The sequence below is a fragment of the Ostrea edulis genome, chromosome 6, assembly GCF_947568905.1.
Source record: "Ostrea edulis chromosome 6, xbOstEdul1.1, whole genome shotgun sequence".
Lineage (NCBI taxonomy): Eukaryota > Metazoa > Mollusca > Bivalvia > Ostreida > Ostreidae > Ostrea > Ostrea edulis.
In genome coordinates, this window is record NC_079169.1 from 40963632 (window position 1) to 40988631 (window position 25000).

The 25000-nt window shown below is 35.0% G+C and overlaps 1 protein-coding gene and 1 long non-coding RNA gene across 2 annotated transcripts in view; one reads left to right on the forward strand and one right to left on the reverse strand.

The window, feature by feature from the left end:
• LOC130046775 (uncharacterized) overlaps positions 1-25000 on the forward strand; it is a 215051-nt gene that overhangs the window by 98743 nt on the left and 91308 nt on the right. The gene's annotated exons all lie outside the window — the stretch shown is intronic.
• LOC130046770 (activin receptor type-2B-like) overlaps positions 1-25000 on the reverse strand; it is a 183071-nt gene that overhangs the window by 34608 nt on the left and 123463 nt on the right. The window contains exon 7 of the mRNA XM_056139594.1: positions 21543-21724. Coding sequence (XP_055995569.1) covers positions 21543-21724 — 182 coding nt within the window. The remainder of the gene's footprint in view (positions 1-21542; positions 21725-25000) is intronic.

Sequence of the window (25000 nt, forward strand, 5' to 3'; positions counted from 1 at the left end):
CGGAACGGTGAACGGTCTGCACGGAACGATGAACGGTCTTCACGGAACGGTGAACGGTTTGCAAGAAACGTTTCGCACGAAATGCTGACCACTTTGTAGGCATGGCATGCACGCTTTGTGAACCGTCTGCACGAAAAGGTAGGCATAGCCTGCACGCTATGATTTTTTCCGGTATTATTTGTTTCATCCTGGGGTTAGTTTAAACAAGGAATAATTTCATTATAATGGCAATATTCTAGATATTAAAAAAAAAGGTTACGAAAGAAATGATAATGATTCATTTTAAAATGATTGCTCATGTACGACACGGTAAATTTTATTTCTACTTTTAAATCAATGACTTATGCACACGTTGAAATGAAAACAAATTAAAAAATTTTGTGCAATTTCGGAAATAAAAGAAAAACAAAAATATGCAAAATTCGTATCGTTACGGAAAATTGATTTATCAAATTTTATTGAATCATTGCACTATTAAATTTATTGAAACTGAATATGAAATGGTCGCATCTGTTTCGCCATTTTTTTTTTTTTTTTTTTTACATTCATTCAGATGTTAAATAAATCTATACATTTTATATACAAGTGTATGTGTATGAAGATAAAATGATTTCAAAAAACTTCTCGTCAGGAAAGATTGAAACATTTTTGGACAAGGAGAGGGTTGCGAACAGTCTGCACGAAATGATAGGCATGACTGCTTTGATTTTTTTGGCATTATTTGTTTTATCCTGGGGTTAGTTTAAACAAGGAATAGTTTAATGACTTGTGAACACGTTGAAATAAAATGAAATAAATATTTTTTAACTTCTGAAATAAAAGAAAAAGATGCATAAATTGTATCGTCATGGAATATTGATTATTCAACTTTATTTATTCATTGCTCTATCAAATTCATTGAAAAAGTCGTGTCTGTTTCGCTATTTTAGTACATTCAATGCGAGTGCCGTTAAAACGTGTGCAATTTGTATATTCCAGGCCTCTTCTCAAAGACAGATGTTGAATAAATTTAACCTATACATTTTTACAAACGTCTGTGACAACAGATAAAATGATTTTAAATCAAAGGCCTGAAGGGCCTGAGAGACGACTCGCACTTCACTGTCAACAGGAATAGGTAATCTTGAAGGAGCAAGGATGACGAACATTGTGTGTGTGAGTTCACATATGCACGCTTCTTTTAGCCGGATTTATACATCATGCCTGTGTAAAGTGACTAAATTTGACTAAGTCATGACCACTGCCATTTAAATTACATGTACATATCCAACATGAATATAAAGAGTCATTGCTAAATGATGATTGTGCTAAACAATCCATGATGTACAAATGCTACAGACCCTGAAGAGTACTACTACACCTTCAAAGTGTTTCGTTTTGTTCCGTGCAAACCGTTCACTATTCCGTGCAGACCGTTCAGCGTTTCATGCAAACCGTTCACTGCAAGAATCGTTTCGTGCAAACCGTTCCGTGCAAAGCGTGAAAACCGTTTTGTGCCACACCACAGAAGCGTGCAGACCGTTCAAGCCACGCCCGAGAATCGTGCTAGTCACTCCACTATGGCATCCAAGAAAGGTGGACGTAGATTATCGCTCAGAATTCGATCAGTTATTTTGAATTTAAACAAAGCTGAACTATCCACTGTAAAAATTCGAAACATTCTCGAAAAAAATTATGTTCCACGGTGTGTGTTATTTGCGAATACACACAGCTGCCAAATAATCATGATAAAGGGTGGAATTTTAAGAAAAGAAAAAATGTACAAGTTATACACAGGTCATTGTTATAGTCATACATCATAGTACCACTAACCCGACAAACATTTTTATTATTTTTTAAAATAAGTTATTGAATGACACGAAGTACGTATGACCAAACTGCAGATTGAACTTTATAGAGCCCCGTGTTAACATTACTTATATTTTTCAATGTATCAGAAGGGGTATGTTGCCGGTTAAGTTGGGTAAAATTCTTGACAAACAATAAGATAACAACAAAAAATGGTGCTTAAATTGTCAGATTACGAAAACCTGTACATGTGTGTGTGTGTGTGGGGGGGGGGGGGGGGGGGGGGGGGGGGGGAGTAAGGGTAGTAGTCTGAAACTGTCTCAATTTCCCCTTCCGACTTCAATTTCTTAAATCGTGGAGTGGGTAGGTCGCTACAAGACTAAATCCCTAGCTTTCATATTACACCCAGCTCTGATTCTACGTGCCTGTAATCAATATTTAAGGATGTAAAACCTCGGTGTCAAATGCAATTAGTTCATGAAACAAGACTAATACCAATATAAACAGATGTGACTTAACGATTATTTGCTTTTATTCATATACTATATCGATTATTAAAATCTTTAATTGCTATATGAAATCATTTTAAAATTTAGATGCATTAGATGAGAGAGAGAGAGAGAGAGAGAGAGAGCATTTGTAATCACTGATTATAATATTCATGAATGTATGCAGATACTGGAAGTTTAATCTTGAAAGTACAATTTCTTTCTGATTAATTATCCATCCCCTTTCATTGTGATATATTTTTTAAATTTCCCATATTGTTTTCTTTACAAATTAAATTTTTCCGCTGGCACGGGTTAGGACTAATGAATGAGCCCCCCCCCCCTTCTAAAACGATGTTATGTGCTTAGCTGTCTATCTCCCTCTCAGTCAAAAATAAAATAAATACAAGCTATATATACTACATCATTGAATTTACTGGATAATTTTTCGATTTAACCTTCATAATACATATTTATGTAAGCGGACTATCTAGGCATTTTTTTCCCATCTTCGCTAGCCAAGATTATTCGTCCACGAAGGCACAGTTGACCCAAACCCATTGCTAGCGGAGATGAGATGAATTTTACCCCCGTATTATTTTATAATTGACAAAAACCTAGTACGTTTGTTTTACAACTTTCATTCAGAAGACGCGCAAGTTTGTGAGTCACTGAATAAACAAGAAAACGTCTGCATTTTTATTTCAATCGTTGTCAACTGTATACTTTGTAATAATTTTCAAGACTACATGTTCTCAATTCAATATATTGGATCTCATCACCATTATGCAATGGTATACAAACTATAAAGACAAAAAGCTGTTATATATATAATACATGCGTGTAATAAAGTATTTATCAAGTTAGAAAAAATTGTGTTATTATTAATGTGAAGTATGGGCATTCTAGGTAGGGGAGCATATTTTATTTTATTATTTTATTAATGAGTGTACCGAGTTTTCTAAAGGTTTGTTTAAAAGTAAAGATATTTTTAATTTTTATTTGTTTAGGTGATAAAATTTTTATTCTTTGCTCACGTATATACATGATTAAGATCTGTTTTGTCAATCAATAATCGAACATCAATATCATCAATAAAATGTTGATACAAAGCACATTTACTGGAGTTCGATAAATCCCATATTTTGTTTGTTTGTATGTTTATTTTTTTCCCACTTTTTTTCACGCATTTTTCGGTCAATTATTGTATACGAATTAAAAAATCCACTTTCACTTCCTCCCAAAAATGACCAAAACCTAATAAATGTAAAATTTTAGTGCTTAATTTTACTAGTCATTATCATCAACTATTTAGTCATAATTAAAGCGTGCAGGCCACGCCTACCATTTCATGCAAACCATTCAAAATCATTTACAAAGCGTGCAAGCCATGCCTACCGTTTCGTGCAAATCGTGCAGACCGTTCAGGAAATGGGAAGCGTTTCGTGCAAATCGTTCTGTGCAAACCGTTCAGCGTTTCGTGCAAGAATCGTTTCGTTCCGTGCAAACCGTTCAGCGTTCCGTGCAAGAATCGTTTCGTTTCGTGCAAGTGGTGTAGTAGTACGCTTCAGGGTCTGTAAGAATTGGAGGAAAATCATTATGTAGTCATATAGTACTTTATATCACAACAGAAAACCCTCAAATAAGCACCACAGTGGTTGTAAGAAGATACCATCCAACAAAAAAGTTTAGCAAATCAATTCCTTAAGCTTAAACTTTAGTCAATGTTACAATGTGCAGTTGACATCTGTAAGAAACATCGTTGTTTTTACTGTACTGACTCTCCGTGCATATTTTGAGAGTTTATTCAGCAACTAGTCATAAAATGCTACCATCAAAACAATAAAGAAAACAAGAAATGTTTGTCAAACAATACAAACATACAACAATACCCAACCCCCCAACATGGTGCAGAATTGAAAAGGGTTATATATACACATGCATCATTTAATTGATCATAGTACCAAACAAATTCAAGATGTTGAATGGACAATATCTTCCTATGTCCAGAATGGACTGACCCTTGGCCTTTGACCATGTGACCTAAAATAAATAGGACTCATCTACTCCATAGGATGTACCAGTGTACATGTTTGGTGTCAATCAAGCTACTGATTCTTGAAATATAGGAGACAATATATTACTGTCTCCAGTTTGACCCTTAATCTTTAACCATGTGACCTCAAAATCAATAGGGGCTATCTACTTCTTAAGATGTACCAGTGTTTCAAGTTTGATGTCCGTCAAGCAAAGGATTCTCGAGATATTGAGTGGACAATATATTCCTATGTCCATTTTGACCCTTGATCTTTAACCATGTGACCTTACAATCATTAGGGGTCATCTACTCCTTAGGATGTACCAGTGTACCAAGTTTGATGTCTGTCAAGCAAAGGGTCCTCAAGATATAGAATGGACAGTATATTCCTATGTCCAGAATGGACTGACTCTTCACCATTTGGCCTAAAAATCAATAGGGGTCCTTTTCTACTCGTAACCAACCAACATTTGAAATATCATAACGATCAAGTGAATGGTTCCCAAGATATTGAGCAAACATGTGGTCTGCTGACCGACAAGTGAAAAGCAACCCCCCCCCCCTTTCTTCTTTGACATACATACAACTTCTTCTTTGAAAGGGAGCATAAGTAATTGTTTACAGAATCTCATATAAAGTCACATGAATTTAGAAATATGGCTGAAATGGGTTTCCGTACTTCGGAAAAACGTAAATACTGACTATCACAAAGAAATTATGGGCTTCCATAATTCTAGAAAAAACAACTATCGGAATAATGTATTATGCTTATTAATTTACACTCGTATTTATAACCAAATATAATAGGCACTTTTTATTTTTTTTAAGAGAAGGGACACATACTACATACCACTAAAGGTTTTTGACTCATTTTGTTTTAGTCAATGCAATGTGCACTTACCTTTTCGCCACGTTGTTTACCTATCTTAAAGCGTAAAATTGTTTTTAAAAATATTATCTTAAACCCTGTAACTAATCATTATGAAACGGCCAATTAAAATTTATCATCGTGCAATTTTTAAAACTGCCATGATATTATACCGTGACTAGCACATGTTTTGTGTACACGTCCTTTGTCATTTGATTTCGTCACATTTCTGCATGTTGCACGTTTTTCATGGGTCTGGGAATATGCGATTACTCTTCAGTTTTATTTTTTACTTTCCTTTTGCAGTAAACGACTGATGTACTTACCCATCTAAATGCGGCAAAATTTTAGAGGGTTATGTTTGAATTCTTCATTTAGTACCAATTAAATTACTGGCTTTGATTATTGATATGTTTATAATTACCGAGGGGGGTTGTTATATCGCACCTTGGTACATCATTTTTCGAAGCTTGTGTGATGTTTCGATTACAAAACATATTGAACGTTCACATTGGCTATTTAATTGATATGAACTTTAAACAAAGAAAATATCGAGTCTGTTAAAACTTTATTGATACAAACTCTTGTACTTGCTGAAATTAACATTATTTCCCCCAAAATACTGCTATGTAGTGTGTATGAGGACAAGATTGCTGTTTTCTTAAAAAACAAATTTGCTGCACTGTATACAAATTCTAGTGCATGCTTTTTTGAGAATCTGCATTATTTCCACAAAGATATCTCGTGAAGTTAACAGGACACAACGCATGTTTCTAAACTTTTTCATTTTTTCAGGAAAATTAATTCTTTTTACGCCTAAAACTACTTTAAATGTGTTTTAAATGAAATATACTCTTTTGCATAGTTTTTTGAGTTTGAAAGCAATGAAATTCAAATCTTGCGATATACATATTTACTTTTGCTATTTTACGCGCCATTATGTGTGACGTCATATGCGTCCTCGGGTTTGAAAACATCTATTTGCCATTTCATATACAGATTAGATTTAATCGACAAAACACCAATTATCACGTTAACGGCTTGTAAATAATATTGCATTAAGATGTTCTGTGCCATGCTCGGGTGTACTAGTTGTCGGTAGAAAGGATTTTGACTGCGTATTTTTCAATTTTTCGAAGCGAGGTACGAGAAGAAAGACGTGGATAATTTTTTTGTTGGAGCAAGATCTTTACCTTGAAAACCAGTCACCTTTTCAAAAACCGCTTGGACAGAGCTCCTGATAAACTGCGAGAAAATGGATATATCGTAGCTATAAGCACTGGTAGGCCTACAGCATACATTGTTTTGGCCTTCAAATTCAATACACGCTCGGATCAACTGAATACACGCTCATAACAACATATACAATGTAACTTGTACTCTTAGTTTCTACCAACTAGTAGATTTACAAAACTTTTAATGATACAAAATAATTGAACTTTTAATTATATACAATCTAATTAAAATTAGATGTTAGATCCACTCACATACTCGCATACATGTTATGTATGCGAGTATGCGAGCAGATCTAACATCTAATTTTAATTAGGCGACACTAATATAATTTCTTGTTCGTCGGATTCGAGCGATTGTATTTAAATAGAACGTAAGAAATAATATTAATTTAAATTTCCCGCTTCCGGAATTTTTTGGTTCATTTTCCGCTCCATTTTTTATTTTAGTTTTTAACAAAGTCATGACTGCGCTTGGAAATAATGATATTTCGACTGTGTCAGCAAAAACCTAACAACATCGAATATTTTAAAAACATGCGGAGACACTCCGAAGAACACTCGAGACGAGGACAACTATGTCGGTATCAGTTGCAATAATAACCGAAAATAATGGGGGTGTAGATCTTACAAATACAACCATGAACTTTAGTGGTGGATAGTTGGAAAGACAGTTTTTAACAAAAACAAATTAGTCTTTTGCCCAGTCTCGAATCATTGCCAGTTCCGAATCACTTTGTAATTATTTTCTAAAAGTATTGATATGATTTCTACTTAGAAAGGTAAATCACGTTTGAAATGATTACTGAGGGATACAAAACTGATGTAATTTTTATTGAACCCAGGTTCATTACTTGACACACTTCTATAATACACAATGACTTCGACATCTTGGTAATTTTCACACATGGGAAAAATCGCGTTGTGGGAAAAACTCTGTAGCTAAAGTATAACCACGTTTCTTGCACAAAACATTAATGCATTTAATTGATACATCTTTCAGCAATAGCATCAATAAATATTTCTTTATCTGTTGAACCAATTTCGGATCAGTCGCGTCACATGCATGATATTAAACTTAATTCTAAACTTTGAGCAATTTTTCAGTTCATATTAAAGGCACTCTTGGATTTATAGAAGTAGTGTCAGATATAAAACGCACACATTTTTTTTTATAAACTCGACAAACTTTTTTTAAATTAGAAAATTGAGACTGTTAATATACTACGCATTGCGTCGAGTCTAGATTTACTAATTTAAAATGTATACTGTAGTTTATTCAACTTTAGCATATTTAATTCTATAACTTTTTTTTTCATTCCAAGTTTCCCATTCTTGCCAAAACCGCAAGAAAATGGTGAGAAATTGTTATTCCGTGTAGAGATGTTATATTATGAACAGCCTCAGAGAAAGATAATTATGAATGCTAATGAAGAGAGTTTTCAATGCCGAGTTTTAGCTATGTCTAAATGTGAAGCTTTGAATATAATGTTCAAATTAAACTAGTGTCTGATTTATTTTCATTTCTACAAAAACTAGGTATATCTTAAGCGGAATAAATATACAGACATACTGATTTAAATTATGAGACCGATTGAATGTTTAGGATCGGATCAGTCAATGTTCGAATCGGCATGCAGTCGTCTCAAACATCTCCGTGATTGGGAATTAGCGGAGTGATGCAGAACGGACCTATGAACTTGGGTATGGAAAATGTAAAGACCTGTGACATTTACAGCAATTTTCAGACAATTTAAATGATTTTTCATTTGAGAAACTTCTGATCTTCTCACAAGAAAATTGAAACCTAAATTATCTTCCTCAGGTACCTCCAGCAATCGTTAATGAAAGTGTGATCCGGAATTGGACAAACGACAGTATATTTAGTCTTGAAATGTATGTACATGTACAAATACAATTTTAAATGCATTCACTGAATTTTGTTATTCATTTATTCATCAAATAATGAACGGTTATCTAACAGTCTTATAAGGGTTTCTCTCGTTTTTGTGTAAAATAAATGTTTTTATTAGTTATTTTTTATTCCTATGCCATTGAGAAATTTTGAGTAATAAAAATTACCATCACTTTCACAGTTAATGTCCCTTTTAAAAAAAATTAGAAAATTGGTTATTTTACATGTTCAGGTGATTTTGAATATATTTTTCATTGTTTTACAATACAAAAGTTTAAGAAAGAAAAAAATATATAATCGCTTGCTTTGCTCTTTTACAATACCGCCTGAAAATTATGTTGAAAATAAATTTTAATATTATAAATAGTAAATCGCTCGCCCGCTCCAATTTTTTGGGGTCATTTGTCTGAAGAACAATAAATTTAATTGGTGTCGCCTTAAATTGAATTATATAAGTAATAGAATATTGTATTTCCCAACTTTAAATTGAATTATAAAATTATTTCCTCAATGAACTCGATCGTAAAATCTTTCAAGAGTGCGTCAGTATAAAGCTGCACATGTCTCTGCACTTGCTAGAAACTACTAAGGGTGATAAAATGGTATCGGATTTCGCTCTGCCTGGTGGTTTTATGATAAACTCTTTTCTTTCAATTATTTACAGATTTTCACTGTTGAAAGTCCGTCTTAGAGACATTTTGAAATAATTGCTCAAATTCCCAACAATGTTTACCTGTCCTACATCCCATGCCGAAACAACTTGCACGGTCTGTACGTTTCTAAGGGCGTGGTTTGAATGATCTACGCATTTCTATGGGTGTGGCTTGATCATGCACAGAACGATTCTTGCACGAAACGATTTGCACGGAACGCAGAGTGGTCTGTATGAAACGCTAAACGGTCTGCACGGAACGGTGAACGGTTTGCACGGAATGCTGAATGGTCTGCATGGAACGGTGAACGGTTTGCACGGAATGAAACGAAACGCTTTGGAGGTGTAGTAGCACACTTCAGGGTCTGTAGTATTCATAACAATTTCATGAAACTGCATATTTCTATAAAAAAAATATACAAAATGTTTGTGAAAAATAAAGTAAATCTATTGCACAATGGACTTGATAAAAGAGTCTATGGAAACAGAGTTATTGCCCCTGGATTCAATATTTTCAAACATATATTTGATTTTTCATATATAACTTAAGACTTTTGAAATATTTTATGGTTAACAAGATTGTTTACAATAACTATTGAAAAAGACGGGTACCTGTAAAGTGCAAAATGAAATTGAAACGAAACGAAATCTACCAAAACGAAACGAAATCTACCGAACGAAACAGATTGTTTAACCGAACTCTTTTAATTATAATAATTAAAAATGGTACCTTAGGCCCCTGTGAAAGTTACCACATGTAAATAAAAGTCGCCTCCCCTTTGATGATGGCTTTCGGCTAGACTGGTACAAAGTTTTAAAAGTTGGAAGGGGGAGGGGGTGGGGGGGGGGGGGGGGTGGGTGGGGGTGGGGGTGAGTAAGCACAAAGTACATATCCAAAGTTGATTAGATACCATGTGCAATTAGTTTCGGATCCATAAATTTCAGAACAGAGGGTTACGGTCTCAAGATTTGGAAAAACACATTAGACGAGGGGTGGGGTCACCGTTGGATCCGCCTTTGGGCATATATAGATCTACTGTTTGAAGAAACTGGTGTCCGAGAAAGTTGAAAGTAGGAAGAGGTCTTATCCTCTTATTTTATCTCTAACTGCTGAGGTGCGACTACTTTCAATAATGGAAAAATTCAAATAGTATACCATATCATATGTTCGGTTTGTATCCTGCCCACAAGGTTTTCCTAAAAAGTGATACTACGACCTTGACCTTTGACCTTGAAAACCAATAGGCATTTTCTCATCATGGTGATCAAATATACCAAGTTATAATATCCTGGAGCTTACGGTTCGGTTTGTATCCTGCCCACAAGGTTTTCCTAAAAAGTGATACTACGACCTTGACCTTTGACCTTGAAAAACAATAGGCATCTTCCTCTCATCATGGTGATCAAATACACCAAGTTATAATATCCTGGAGCTTACGGTTCGGTTTGTATCCTGCCCACAAGGTTTTCCTAATAAGTGATACTGCGACCTTGACCTTTGAACTCTGACCTTGAAAAACAATAGGCATCTTCCTCTCATCATGGTGATCAAATGTACCAAGTTGTAAAGTCCTAGGGCTTATGGTTCAGTCTCTATCCTGCCCACAAGGTCCGGACAGACGGACAGACAGACAGACAGACGACGCCATACCATAATACGTCCCGTCTTCGACGGGCATATAACAATAGGGATCTTCCTCTCATCATGATGATCAAAAATACCAAGTTATAATATCCTGGAGCTTACGGTTCGGTTTGTATCCTGCCCACAAGGTTTTCCTAATAAGTGATACTACGACCTTGACCTCTGACCTTGAAAAACAATAGGCATCTTCCTCTCATCATGATAATCAAATATACCAAGTTATAATATCCTGGAGCTTACGGTTCGGTTTGTATCCTGCCCACAAGGTTTTCCTAAAAAGTGATACTATGATCTTGACCTTTGACCTTGAAAAACAATAGGCATCTTCCTCTCATCATGGTGATCAAATATACCAAGTTATAATATCCTGGAGCTTACGGTTCGGTTTGTATCCTGCCCACAAAATTTTCCTAATAAGTGATACCTACGACCTTGACCTTTGACCTAGAAAACAATAGGCATCTTCCTCTCATCATGATGATCAAATATACCAAGTTATAATATCCTGGAGCTTACGGTTCAGTTTGTATCCTGCCCAAAGGTTTTCCTAATAATTGATACTACGACCTTGACCTTTGACTTCTCACCTAGAAAAACAATAGGCATCTTCCTCTCATCATGGTGATCAAATGTACCAAGTTGTAAAGTCGTAGGGCTTATGGTTCAGTCTGTATCCTGCCCACAAGGTCCAGACAGACGGACGGACGACGCCATACCATAATACGTCCCGTCTTCGACGGGCGTATAAAAATGAAGTAAATTTCACAGAGTACAATTTCTAAATAAACATTATTTAATTGTTTATCACTGGCTTCTATACGGGGTATTCACCTGTATTGATGTTGCTAGATCTATCGAAGCATGATAAGTCAAGCGTCTCTAATCCCCAAACAGACCAGGAAATTTACGTGGTGACTGCCTCAGGCAGTCAAGGTGTGAATGGCTTATTATTTTGAGAACCACTATTGAATAATTAGGGGTTTATTACATTTTTGTCGGAATTTTTACAACGTAATACCGAGTCCCGGCATTTTAGGACAACGTAATAACGAGGTCTATTTTATATAGGTTTGTTAAGAAATGGTTTTGTGCTTTGAAATTCCAACGTAATATGTGGACTAACGTAATAAAGGGGGAACGTAATAACGGGGTTCCACTGTATATAGGGCTTTATAGGGATTTTAATGACTTATAGGGAAAATATAGGAACCTTCAACGATATAGGAAAATATAGGAATAAATAGGAACTTGACACCTTGGAAATCATAAGGGCTGTTCCATTAAAACATATGAGGTACCCGGGGACGGCAATTAAAAAACAAGAGGCCCAAGGGCCTAGAATCGCTCTTCTGATAAATTGTACAACCCCACCATTTCTATTCTTAGCCTCTTAGTATTCTAAATCTTTAGTTAAATCCTAAGAATTCAAAAAAAGTAGGTCAATGTGACCTACTTTTTGGTCTACACATTTTGAGAACCCAAGAAATATCAACTGACAAAGTTTGATGATTTTAAGCCAATTAGTATCTGAATATTGAAATATAGCTGTCAAATTCCAATCGTAGGTCATGGTGACCTACTTTTTGGTCAGCGAACTCCGAACATGCAAGACCCATCAACTGACAAAGTTTGATGACTGTAGGTCAAATAGTATCTGAAATATATAAATATAGCCATCAAATTCCAAAAGTAGGTCAAGGTGACCTATTTTTTCGTCAACACCCTTCAAACATGCAAGACCCAACAACTGACAAAGTTTGATGACTGTAGGTCAAATAGTATCTGAATTATATAAATATAGCCGTCCAACTCCAAAAGTAGGTCAAGGTGACCTACTTTTTGTCAACACCCTTTGAACATGCAAGACGCATCAACTGACAAAGTTTGATGACTGTAGGTCAAATAGTATCTGAAATATATAAATATAGGTGTCCAATTCCAAAAGTAGGTCAAGTTGACCTACTTTTTGGTCGAAACCCTTCGAACATGCAAGACCCATCAACTGACAAAGTTTGATGACTGTAGGTCAAATCGTATTTGAAATATATAAATATAGTCGTCAAATTCCAAAAGTAGGTCAAGGTGACCTACTTTTTGGTCGAAACACTCCGTTGACTCATGATGCATCAACTGTCAAAGTTTGATGATTGTAGGTCAATTAGTGACTGAAATATATAAATATAACTGTCAAATGCCAAAAGTAGGTCACAGTGACCTACTTTTTGGTCAATACACTCCGAAGACTCAAGATGCATCAACTGACAAAATTTGATGATTGTAGGTCAAATAGTGTCTGAAATATAGTAATTTAGCTGTCAAATACCAAAAGTAGGTCACGGTGACCTACTTTTTGGTCGACACAAACCGAAGACTGAAGACGCATCAACTGACAAAGTTTGATGATCCTAGGTTTTACAGTGCCCAAAATATGCATCTAAAATTGAAAATGTGAAATTTGAATATCTGCAAAATTCAAAAAGTAGGTCACTGTGACCTACTTTTTTATAAATATGTTTCAAGGCCTCAAGATGCATCAACTTACAAGATTTGATGATTCTAAACCTCTCGGTATTTGAAATAACAACTTAAAATATATCTATAAATGATAAGCCATAAAATTCAGAAAGTAGGTCACGGTGACCTATTTTTCAGTTGACGCATTTCAAGGTCCCATGATCCACCAACTGACAAGTTTTGATGATCATAGGCTTCAAAGTGTCCAAGATATGCATCAAAATTAATTTTAAAATAAATACCTGCAAAATTCAAAAAGTAGGTCACCGTGACCTACTTTTGAGACAACTTGACACAAGGTCCTAAGATGCATCAACTGTCAAAATTTGATGATCCTAGTCCTTATAATGACTAAAATATCTAAGATTTAAGGAATTTAAAAAAATTTTAAATTTAGGTCAACTTTGAAGTGACCTTGAGACCACACCCTTTGCCCCAGGGTAATGCCTTGAACAATTTTTAATCTACAACATATCCTCACCCTTATGTGTAAGTTTGGTGATAATCTGCCCTGTGGTTCTTGAGAAGAAGATTTTTTAGCAACCACTATTTTTTTTGGTATTTTCCTGATTATCTCCCCTTGTTAAAGGGTCACATCCCTATATTTAGTATGTTTGAAAGCCCTTGGGCCAATGATACCCTGTAACAAATTTGAAAAAAATTGGCCAAGGGGTTCTTGAGTTATAGCCCTTTTTCTAAAAAGTTTACGCACACCGCACAAATGGCCATAGCATTAGCTCTTTGAGCCTTTGGCTCAGAAGAGCTAAAAATCTATGGGTGCTTGTCATTGGTAGAAAATTGCATATATGGTGGGTACCTACTGCCAGAAAACTGCATCTGTGGGTGGTTGTTTTGATAAAATCTTTATTTTTTACCGAAACCGAGAGGAATGCAACAAGAGAAGGGAAGGGTTGAAAGTAGAATGTGAAACAAACGCCGTTTTCTGTCTTCATTTTATCTCGGTCGATGAGGTTCCGCGATCCGGTTATTGTTTCCAATTTGACTCTAAAATTATAGCGACCGGAAATTAGGATTATCTCCCTTGTCCAAAATGGAAAACGAAACTTGCTCGTGGTCCATTGAAACGGTTTTTGATTTTTTCTAGCTGCAATAATGTAGCCCTGTCCAATTTTTTTTTATTCTGACGTTTTCGGGATGAGGCTACAATTCCATAGGATCTCCGTAATGGTGCAAAATAATTTTATGAATAACCGATAATAAACTCTGCACTGTGTATTAGTCCCAAATGTTGTTTACAAATTACACCAAAAGGAGTACCAACTTTGTGCTCGGGCATGTCTAATAAAGGTATTTTTCATTAAATATAATGTACAGCATGCAAAATTCTTCGTCTGCTCCGCCATGCTTGTTATCACGAAATCTCGTAGGTGGATCTAATGAAAAAGCTAAACATTGACAATCGGCGCGAAAATGTAGTTACTTGAGCCACTTCGACAAAGAAAGGAAAATCATATTGTTGCAGAAAGAATTTACACTCTGCTGTTCGGTTTTTAACTTGATATTAAATTCAAACCTTTTCAATACCGACGAAATAGCTTTCGCCTCCATACTTGTCCATTGATGTAAATACTACTTTATATGACATATGCAAATGACTTGACAATTGGAAGTTGAAACTTCAGTACACCAAACATGGCGCACAAATATGAATCGAGAAATTGGAATTTATCGAAATTGTTGAAAACGGTAGAATAGAGCCTCACAAATCTTAAGTTACAGGTTGTAAATTTATATATTGACTAAGAAACATAGAATATCATTTTATTTACGTAAAGAGACACATTTTCTTGTTTTTTAATACTCAAAATACTAGTCAATTTTAAAACTTTTAATAGTTGTTTTTGAACATTTACAATACTAGACTTTTTATGAACAGGTAGACTTATAAAATTAATTTAGTTCATCATGTTTAAGAAAGACAGTCTTGATAAAATGAATTGATGGTTCTATGATCAAGCTTCATTGATGGCCAGTTATTTGAATGGTGATGACACCCAAGATACTCTTCTCTTTACTATCATGCTTGGGAACATCTGAAAATAGACCTCTATTCAGGGGTTATAAATAGTCATTCATACATATTGAATTTAAAGAAAAAGTGTATTTCACATTTATTTGACTTCTATGGGTGGTGCCGCACTATCTAAAATTGCTTCTGTGAGTGGTCTCTCATTACATTTTTATGCTTCTATGGGTGGTTACCCAAATTTTAAAGTGCCTTCCCCGGGTACCTCATATGTTTTAATGGAACAGCCCTAAGAGACCACACTCATATTTGCGAATCAAAACAAAAGCACACCATAGACAATTTATTCGCAACTGGAGGAGTTTTTGAATGGGGAACCGTAGTTTGTTGCACAAGGATATCACCTTGAACTCATAATTAATGCAAATACGAGCCACAATGATGACTTTTCATCAGAGGACGAACAAGAAGATCAATCAGGTCCTATTTATTCCGAATCAGTTGAAATAATACTGACTGGTTAGCGGTTAATGATAAATGTATGAATACATTCTCTGATGACAATAAGAGAAATATAGATAGTTATTACTTGCGCTATTTCTAACCCCATGAAGACATGCAGCATCGTTTTATTTTTCCAACAGGGTGTGTGTGTGTGTCAAGTTGAAGGTTGACTGACAAAAAAAGGTGGGCACCCCTCATCCCCTTTGGTTTTATGTGCCCAAGTCCCACCTTGACTCGGATATATTTTGTAGCCAGATCGGAATTTCCTTTTGCACACATTTTGAATTTATTTTCATAAGACTTTTACAAGTATCATGTGCAGCTATTTTAGTTTAACAGGTGAATATAATAATAAATAAAAGTGGCTACTTAACATTCTTTTACAATGAAATTTGCGACATTAGGGCCTATATGAAGAATAATTTACTATCACTTTACTTAACATTTACATTTTGGTTTTAAATTTTGTTCCCAATAAGGAAACCAATGTGCAAATTAGTGCTTCATTTGAAAAAAAAATCATCCCCCAACTCTTCCATGACCGTAAAAATTGGTTTATTTCACCTAATATAAAAACTTGTAATTTCAATATCGCTCCACCATTTGCTTTGAACATTTTTTTTTCAAACTGAAAAGGGAGGGGGTCGGGTGATCTGATAATGCAACTTTCAACATATAAACTTATTCATCTTCAATCTATTTACTTATATATTCAGAGAAAAAGATTCTGATCAGAAGAGCTTCATATGACTATTTCATTTCTAAACAAATTACCGTAGATCATGTTTATGCTAAATTATGAATATCTGTAGTTACCGTCATTATAGCCTACAGTCAACATTTTGCAGGATTTTCTCATTTTCACCGTGCTTGCAGTTGGTCTGTAGTCGAAAATAGTTAGAGCTGCATCTGGTCGAAGATTTAATTTCATAAACCCATTAGTTTTTGCCAAAGTATACGATAACGAAACTGATCCTCATCAACCCCCGTAATCGCGTAAAATGATAGTCAAACAACTTCCGAGTTCTGTGTTCTCGGTGTAGATTTCACATCCAAGTCTTTCTGAACATTGGATCATTTAGACAAAAGTATATTAAAATAACTGACTTGATACATTACAGTTGAATGTAAGCATATTGAACATTTTGATGGCTATTAAAACCCGCAGTTGTTAGTATAAACAAATACACATTTGCATCAGGTTGGTCTCTTTTGACGCCATCAAGCAAGGGAGATAAGTCATCTTACTATTTTGATACTTCACACCACAGCAACATTTGACAGTCTGTAGCGTCTGTTACCTTACGATTTTTTCTGAATGACTTATCTACATATGTTAAGTAATTAAAGAAGAACACATTTTCGTGCAAAACTATTTTTTTTTTGAAAATCGTCTCCTATGACCTTTAAATGTTTTACACATATATACAGTACCCGCAACATTATTCTTGACTTGATAAACGATAGAACACGATACACGCACAATATGATAGGATACACGCACAATACGATACGATACACGCACAATATGATAGGATACATGATAAACCTGATAAACGCAAAACCTGATAAACGATCTTCACGATAGACCTGATAAACGCAAAACCTGATAAACGATCTTCACGATAGACCTGATAAACGCAAAACATGATAAACGATCTTCACGATAAACGGAAAATCTGATAATGTTGTAAATTTAGAAGCAATTTTGACAGAACGAAATTTTGATACCGACAACATAATTACATTATGTTGATAATAATACTGAAGGATTTCAATATTCATTATACACCTAAAACGTATAATTTCTTTAATACACGGTCATACTTTAAAAAAAACTTATTTCAATTTTTTACGCCATCACAGCTAAAATCAGAAAACTAAACTAAATACGGTATTTAATCATTATTTGATATCTATATGAATTTTCCCAGCCAATGATTCTAAAATTGTATTGTCACCTAATGTTTAATATATAAAATATACAGGGAATTAACTAAATGTAATATAATGTAGTGATATCATGCTTCAGTAGCTCTCTTATTTTAATGTCTATTATCTTGAATGTGAAATAAAACCAAGTAATATTTTGTGTGTAGCGAGGAGGGGGTTATTTTGCATCAAACTCTAAGTTCACCGGTCATTCAACAATTACAATTATTTTCATCATGACCGCTTTAAAAAGATCCACAGCATTACACCAAATCTTCATACGTTAGATATTTCTACACTATGAGTGATAATTGATATTAATAAGTAATTGGAACATATGTATTTGAATTGATATCTTAAATTGATAACAAAAAAGAAATAAACTATGGAAAAAAAACACGGCTTTTTTTTTTAAATTCACAATTTTGAAACGCTTAAAAAAATTTGTGTTTAGTATATAAAAACAATTCAAATAGTCATCAAAATCGGCATTAATTTCCAGTATCTACCCGTACTACAATTGGTACATGTACAAGTAAAAAAAAAAATGACAGCCGAGTCGTTCCCAGAGGGGCAGACTTTTGGGAGATGCAACACCCTTGCACCCATTTAAAACTTAATCTTCTAAATGTGTGAAATACAATGTCCCTGAGAATGTTTGCAGTCAAAACACGGGTGATACAAAGACGCGCATAAGTTCAGTAGTGGGTTTATAAATAGAACACAGGTGGAAAAAAATCGGAAGAAAAAGAGCCTTTATTAAAATATATGTAATAAACAATGCAATTTACTGATTTTTCCTTTCAAATCGGAACTTCACATTTCTCTGTTAGTGTTGATAAAAAATAATTGTTTCTAGACAAGCAAATGTTTATGAGCTTTCAGATTTACTTTCCACGATTTCCTCGGCAAACCACTGCCTACTTTTCATACTACTTAGAAGGAAATTGTGATAAAATTTTCACCCTCTCTGGACAGACAAATAGCTCTTCTTCTCTTCTGCCTTAAAATCGACAGCTTTATGTTCTCCTTCAAATATACTGTCTTTTGTTGATTCCTAAAAATAGCTTCTTTAACAAAACAAATAAAGCATTTGAAAATTATCGTACTTTTTCATTAGATTTAATATACAATCCCGATAGTTTCCGAAGCTACACGATAAACTATTTTCACGATAAACGGAAAACCTGATACACGCAAAAAACGATAGACCTGATAAATGCAAAACACGATAAAAAACGGAAAACCTGATACACGCAAAACACGATACGATAGGATTCACGCATGATACGATAGGATACACGCATGATAGAACACGATAGGAATGTCAAGAATAACGTTGCGGGTACTGTATACAATATAATACTACACTGTAAGTTTTGGTCCACCCTGGGGTTAGAATCTCTTCCCTAAGGATCATGAAAGTTTACAATTTTTGTTGATTCCATCTTACTCTACATCACTATGCATTTAGTTTTTCTTACACATGTGCGATTGTAGAGAAGAATTTTAAAAATTCTTATTTTTAGCAGTTTTTGCCCTGCCCCTAATGCCCCCGAGGTGCAGGAGTCCTGAAATTTAACATTATATGTACACCTTGTCCAAAAGATACTTCATACCAAATGAAAGGGATTGGTATGGTTAAAAAATATTCTATTATTCACACATTTGATAACTGCATTTTGGTCATACCCTGATACTAAAACGCCTACTCCTGGGACCATTAAATTTACAATTTTGGTAAATGACTACCTGTTCTTTCTAAATATCCATTTAGTTTCAATTTAGTATCAATATTAATAGCACTAAAGAAAATGTTATCTAAGTGTTTTACTCATAAACACTATATACCAAGTGTGGCCTCGCCTTGGGTCATAGCCTTTATCCCGGGATGATACATACAATTTTGTTCGAGGCTTTCCTGCTCTATATCTCTATGTATTTAGTTTTTCTTATACATGTGTGGTACTTGAGAAGAAGATTTTTGAAAATTGGTCAATTTTTGCCCCACCCCTCAGGCCTTATGAACAATGATTTTTCCAAACTTGAATCTACACTATGTCAGGAAGCTTTCATGTAAATGTAAATTTTTCCAGCTCAGTGCTTCTCCAGAAGATTTTTAATGATTTCCCCTATATACATGTACAGTCAAAACTGCCATAGCGACCCGCTGTATTAAGCGACTCACTGTCGTATGTGACCATAAAAATTTCCCCCCAAGATGTTACTCTATACATTGTACCTGTATTAAACGACCACCTGTCTGACGCGACCAACGACCATGATTTTTACAACCTTTTCGTGTATTTTCACGAAATTTTACCTCTATTTAACGACTGTACATTTTTCGATTACATCGCGATTACTACTTTCGATTTTGGTTGAGCCAACTATTCTGGGAATTATCGCCCCTAACACTTTCGTTTTATAACGCATAGTTTGGCGGTGATCTTGTTTAGTAGGCCCTCTGAATTCATTATTATACCCAATCTGTCAACATGCAGGGTCGTGTGTGGTTAATTAATAAAACCCAAGTTGTTGTTTATTTAACAAAATCAAGGATCAGGGAATCATTCAATCAAGGCCAGTGTATTTGAAAATTGAAGGTGTGAATTTCGACAAACTTTAAGAAGTGCCAGGTACGCTAGATCGGAAATGAAAATCTACCACTTGTTATACCATCATGTGAAAAATTTGCCCGATAGCGATATAAATCAGGTAAATATTGTGCTTAGGACTGAAATTTTAAACGGAGTATTCGCAGTTTTCCTGCATGAGATACTCGAGGTTTCTAGAATAATGACCAGAACTAGCGGCTCACTTCAACATGTCCCGAGTACATGTATTTGACACGTCAGCTTTCATGAAAGTTGCCTGCATTAGTTCAAAGCTTAAAAGATTTACTGTGCATGTACAATAGATATTGTGATTTATTTAATGTTTCTGAAATTGAATAACATATTTCCAGCATGTATTGTATAAAAGGAGACACAACACTTCATCATTTGCTTTCTTACCACAAGCATTGCATTTTTTAGTTACAGTGTACAAGTAGGCTATACATAAATACTCTTTACAACAAAGTGTTTATAAGTTTTAGAAAATTTACATGCAGTTCATAAATGAGATTTAAATCTAATGTAAATGTGTAATATGAAATGCATGTTTATCATTCTTAAACAGATTAAAATGTAATGAATAATGAATACAACACATTTCATTCTAGATTTTTAACTACAGTGTATTATTAATTTTATTTTACAACTATTTAAACTGTACTTGATATTCTTAATGATAAATTCCAAATATATGTAGTCATTTTCTCCATTGAACAAATTATTTGCAAAATTTTATCAATTAACTGCGGAAAATAGGCAACCTGTATTAAGAGACCACCTGTAATATGTGACCTTTTTTCCATTCTCCGTTGGACGGTCTCTTAATACAGGTTTGACTGTATTTGTATGCAAAACTTTGATCCCCTATTGTGGTTCCACCCTACCCATGGAGGCCATGATTTTTATGAACTTAAATCTGCACTATGTCAGGAAGCGTTCATGTAAACTTTTCTGGCCCAGTGGTTTTGAAAAGATTTTTACAGATTTTTCCGATATATTTGTAAGTAAAACTTTGATCCCCTATTCTGGTTCCATGCTACCTCTAGGGACCATGATTTTAACAAACTTGAATCTGCTCTATGTCAGGCAGTTTTCATGCAAATTTCAGCTCTTCTGGCTCAGTGGTTCTGAAGAAGAAGTTGAAAATGTAAAAAGTTTACAGACAGACGGACGTACAAACGACAGACAAAAGGTGATCAGAAAAGCTCAGGTGAGCTAACAAAGGTGAGAGACTATTATCATTTGAAATTACTAAAAGTTAAATTCTGGAGTATGTGAACTTGTAACATTTCTGTACCACAAAGTCAATTCCTCCTTTATTTAAGAATCTGCACCTATAATTTTCAAATATGAATAATTACCAAGCCATGTGTTTCTCCTGGGCTTTTACCAGGTTCAAATTTCAATGCTAATCCAAAGTCCGCAATGCATGCAGTCAAATCTTCCTTCAGCAAAACATTTTTGCTTTTGAAATCACGATGGGCCACAGCTGGTTTAGACTGGTATCTGGTTAGTGAAACATCATCATGAAGATATGCTAAACCTGTTGTTCAATAATAAAAAAAACAACATTTCAGAACATGAAATATTTACAAAACAAGAGATGTTTGTAAAACACATATGCCCCCCCCCCCCCCATTTAATTGAGAGTAGTATCATCAATTCAAAATATTGAGCAGACAATATCTTCCTATGTCAAGAGTGGATTGACCATGTGACCTAAAAATCAATAGGGGTCATCAACTCCTGAAGATGTATGTACCTGTATACCAAGTTTGATGTCTGTCAAGCAAAGGGTTCTCAAGATATTGAACGGACAGTATTTTCCTATGTCCAGTTTGACCATTGACCTTTGACCATGTGACCTCAAAATCATTAGTAGTCATCTTCTCCTGAAGATGTACCAGTGTACCAAGTTTGATATCTGTCAAGCAAAGGGTTCTCAAGATATTGAGCGGACAGTATATTCCTATGTCCAGTGTGACCCTTGACCATAAAATCAATAGGGGTCATCTTCTCCTGAAGACGTATCAGTGAACCAAGTTTGATGTCTGTCAAGAAAAGGGTTCTCAAGATACTGAGCAGACAGTATATTCCCATGTCTAGTTTGACCCTTGACCTTTGACCATGTGACCTCAAAATCAATAGGGGTCATCTTCTCTTGAAGATGTACCAGTGTATCAAGTTTGATGTCTGTCAAGCAAAGGGTTCTCGAGATATTTGACGGACAGTATATTCCTATGTCCAGTTTGACCCTTGACCTTTGACCATGTGACCTCAAAATCAATGGGGGTCATCTTCTTCTGAAGATGTACTGGCGTACCAAGTTTGATGTCTGTCAAGCAAAGGGTTCTCTAGACATTGAATGGTCAGTATATTCCTATGCCCAGTTTGACCCTTGACCTTTGACCATATGACCTCAAAATCAATAGGGGTCATCTACTCCATAGGATGTACCAGTGTGCCAAGTTTGATGTCTGTCAAGCAAAGGGTTCTCAAGATATTGAGCAGACATTATATTCCTATGTCCAGAGTAGATTGACCCTTGACCTTTGGACCTGAAAAACAATAAGGATCCTCTTCTACTCATAACTAACCCACACATGAAATATCATTATCGTTAAGTGAATGGTTTTCAAGATATTGAGCGGACAACACATGGTCTACAGACCGACCGACAGGTGCAAAACAATATGCCCCCTCTTTTTCAAAGGGGGGGCATAAAAATATCAAACCGCTTTTTAAGAACATTTAAATGGTTCATAAGGAAGGGGTCAGAACTCGAAACAAAGACACCACAGAATCGTCCACTTCTGCTTCATACTTAGATATTTTATTGAAAGTATAAGAAAGTATAAGATAACAACAAACTAGCAACTCAACTTTATGTCAACTGCCCATATTTATGTAGCAATATTCCATTATCAACTGCATATGGTGTTTATATCTCTCAACTGATTCGATATGCAAGAGCTTTTATATATATATACATACACATGTAGATATAGATATATATATATGTCTCTGTTTTGGAAGTAAAACATAGAAAAAAACTCTAAACACTTTGTTGAAATATTTCAACCGTGTTACTGGTCTTCTTCAGTCGACTGAATAAGACCGGTAACACGGTCAAAATATTTCAACAAAGTGTTTAGAGTTTTATATATATATATATATATATATATATATATTCAATAAATTCTTTTTTCTTGGTATCAGGGTAGAATAAAGTAAAAAAAAATAAAATCCAATACTCAAACTTTTATCTATAGCGCTTTCGCCCTGCAGGCTCGATCGATCGTCAGTAGATGATGGATGACGTCATAATGGAACTTGTTTAAAAATCTACTGACGAGCCCGCAGGGCGAAAGCGCTATAGATAAAAGTTTGAGTATTGGATTTTATTTTTTGACATATATATATTTATTTATATATCGCCCTACCTATACACCTTGCAAAATGCGGGTTGGAGTACACCAAACAAGAATATTTTAATGATGGCCTAACATACAGTACATGACACGAGTTTTATACATCCCACCGTGGAAAGACCACGGCGGAAAATCCACGGAGATACACCGTGTCCTCCGTGTTCCACAGTGTGTGTTATTTGCGAATACACACAGCTTCTAGGAGCTTTGTTCTGGCCACGGGCGCCTTGCGGGAGATGTGAAAATGTGCCGCAGGCCAAATAATCATGATAAGGGTGGAATTTTAAGAAAAGAAAAAATGTCACCCCCCCCCCCCCCCCCCCCCCCGGCGCTGTTTAACATAATTACTTTCATCATATTGTGTTAATATGCATCTTGACCAATATAACTTGATCCAATATAGAAATTAGAGCATTGTCGATGATTAACAAATTGGAATTAATTTATTACATAATTAATAGAAGCAAAAATACAAACCATTGAATGATTTATTTTTAAAATCCCGAGTTAATGACATTTGACCGAGACTTATGTTCATTGTACTTTGATAGAGGTTTTCATAAAAAAAATGTTCATCGGGAATGTCTGGATAATGCAATGATTTTTGTATAAGAAGTATATACCATGCAAATTCCTGGAGTCTTTGTCACAGTATAACTAAATTACGGTTAGCTAGTTTGGGTTTTGATTTCTTATAAAAAGTGTGAAATATATTGGGTCGGTATGATATAAGATCTAGTCTTCTTGCGCCAACCCAATATATTTCACACTTTCCGCAAGAAGCCAAGCGCTTCTGTTGATTTCAAATATACGGATTAGCTGACCCCCATTGTTCTACTGAGGCGAAAACCCCTTCGAATTTACATGGAATGTACAACTCATACACAGGTCATTGTTATAGTCATACATCATAGTACATGTACTGCTAACCCGACAAACATTTTTTTTATATTATAAATAAGTTATTGACTGACGAAGTATGACCAAACTGCAGATTGAACTTTAAGAGCCCCGTGCTAACATTACTTATATTTTTCAATGTATCAGAAGGGGTATGTTGCCGGTTAAATTGTGTAAAATTCTTGACAAGCAATAAAATAACAACAAACAAGAGGCCCATGGGCCACATCGCTCACCTGATTCACCTTGGTCCATATCAGAAGATTTTCCATATCTATTTGCATGTAAAACCGTAGTCCCTATTATGGTCCCAAACCTACCCCTGGAGGCCATGGTTTTTGCAAACTTGAATCTACACTATGTCAGAAAGCTTTCATGTAAATGTCAACTTCTTTGGCCCAATGGTTCTTGAGAAGAAGATTTTTAAAGATTTCCCCTATATATTTGTATGAAAACCTTTGATCCCCTATTGTGGCCCCATCCGACCC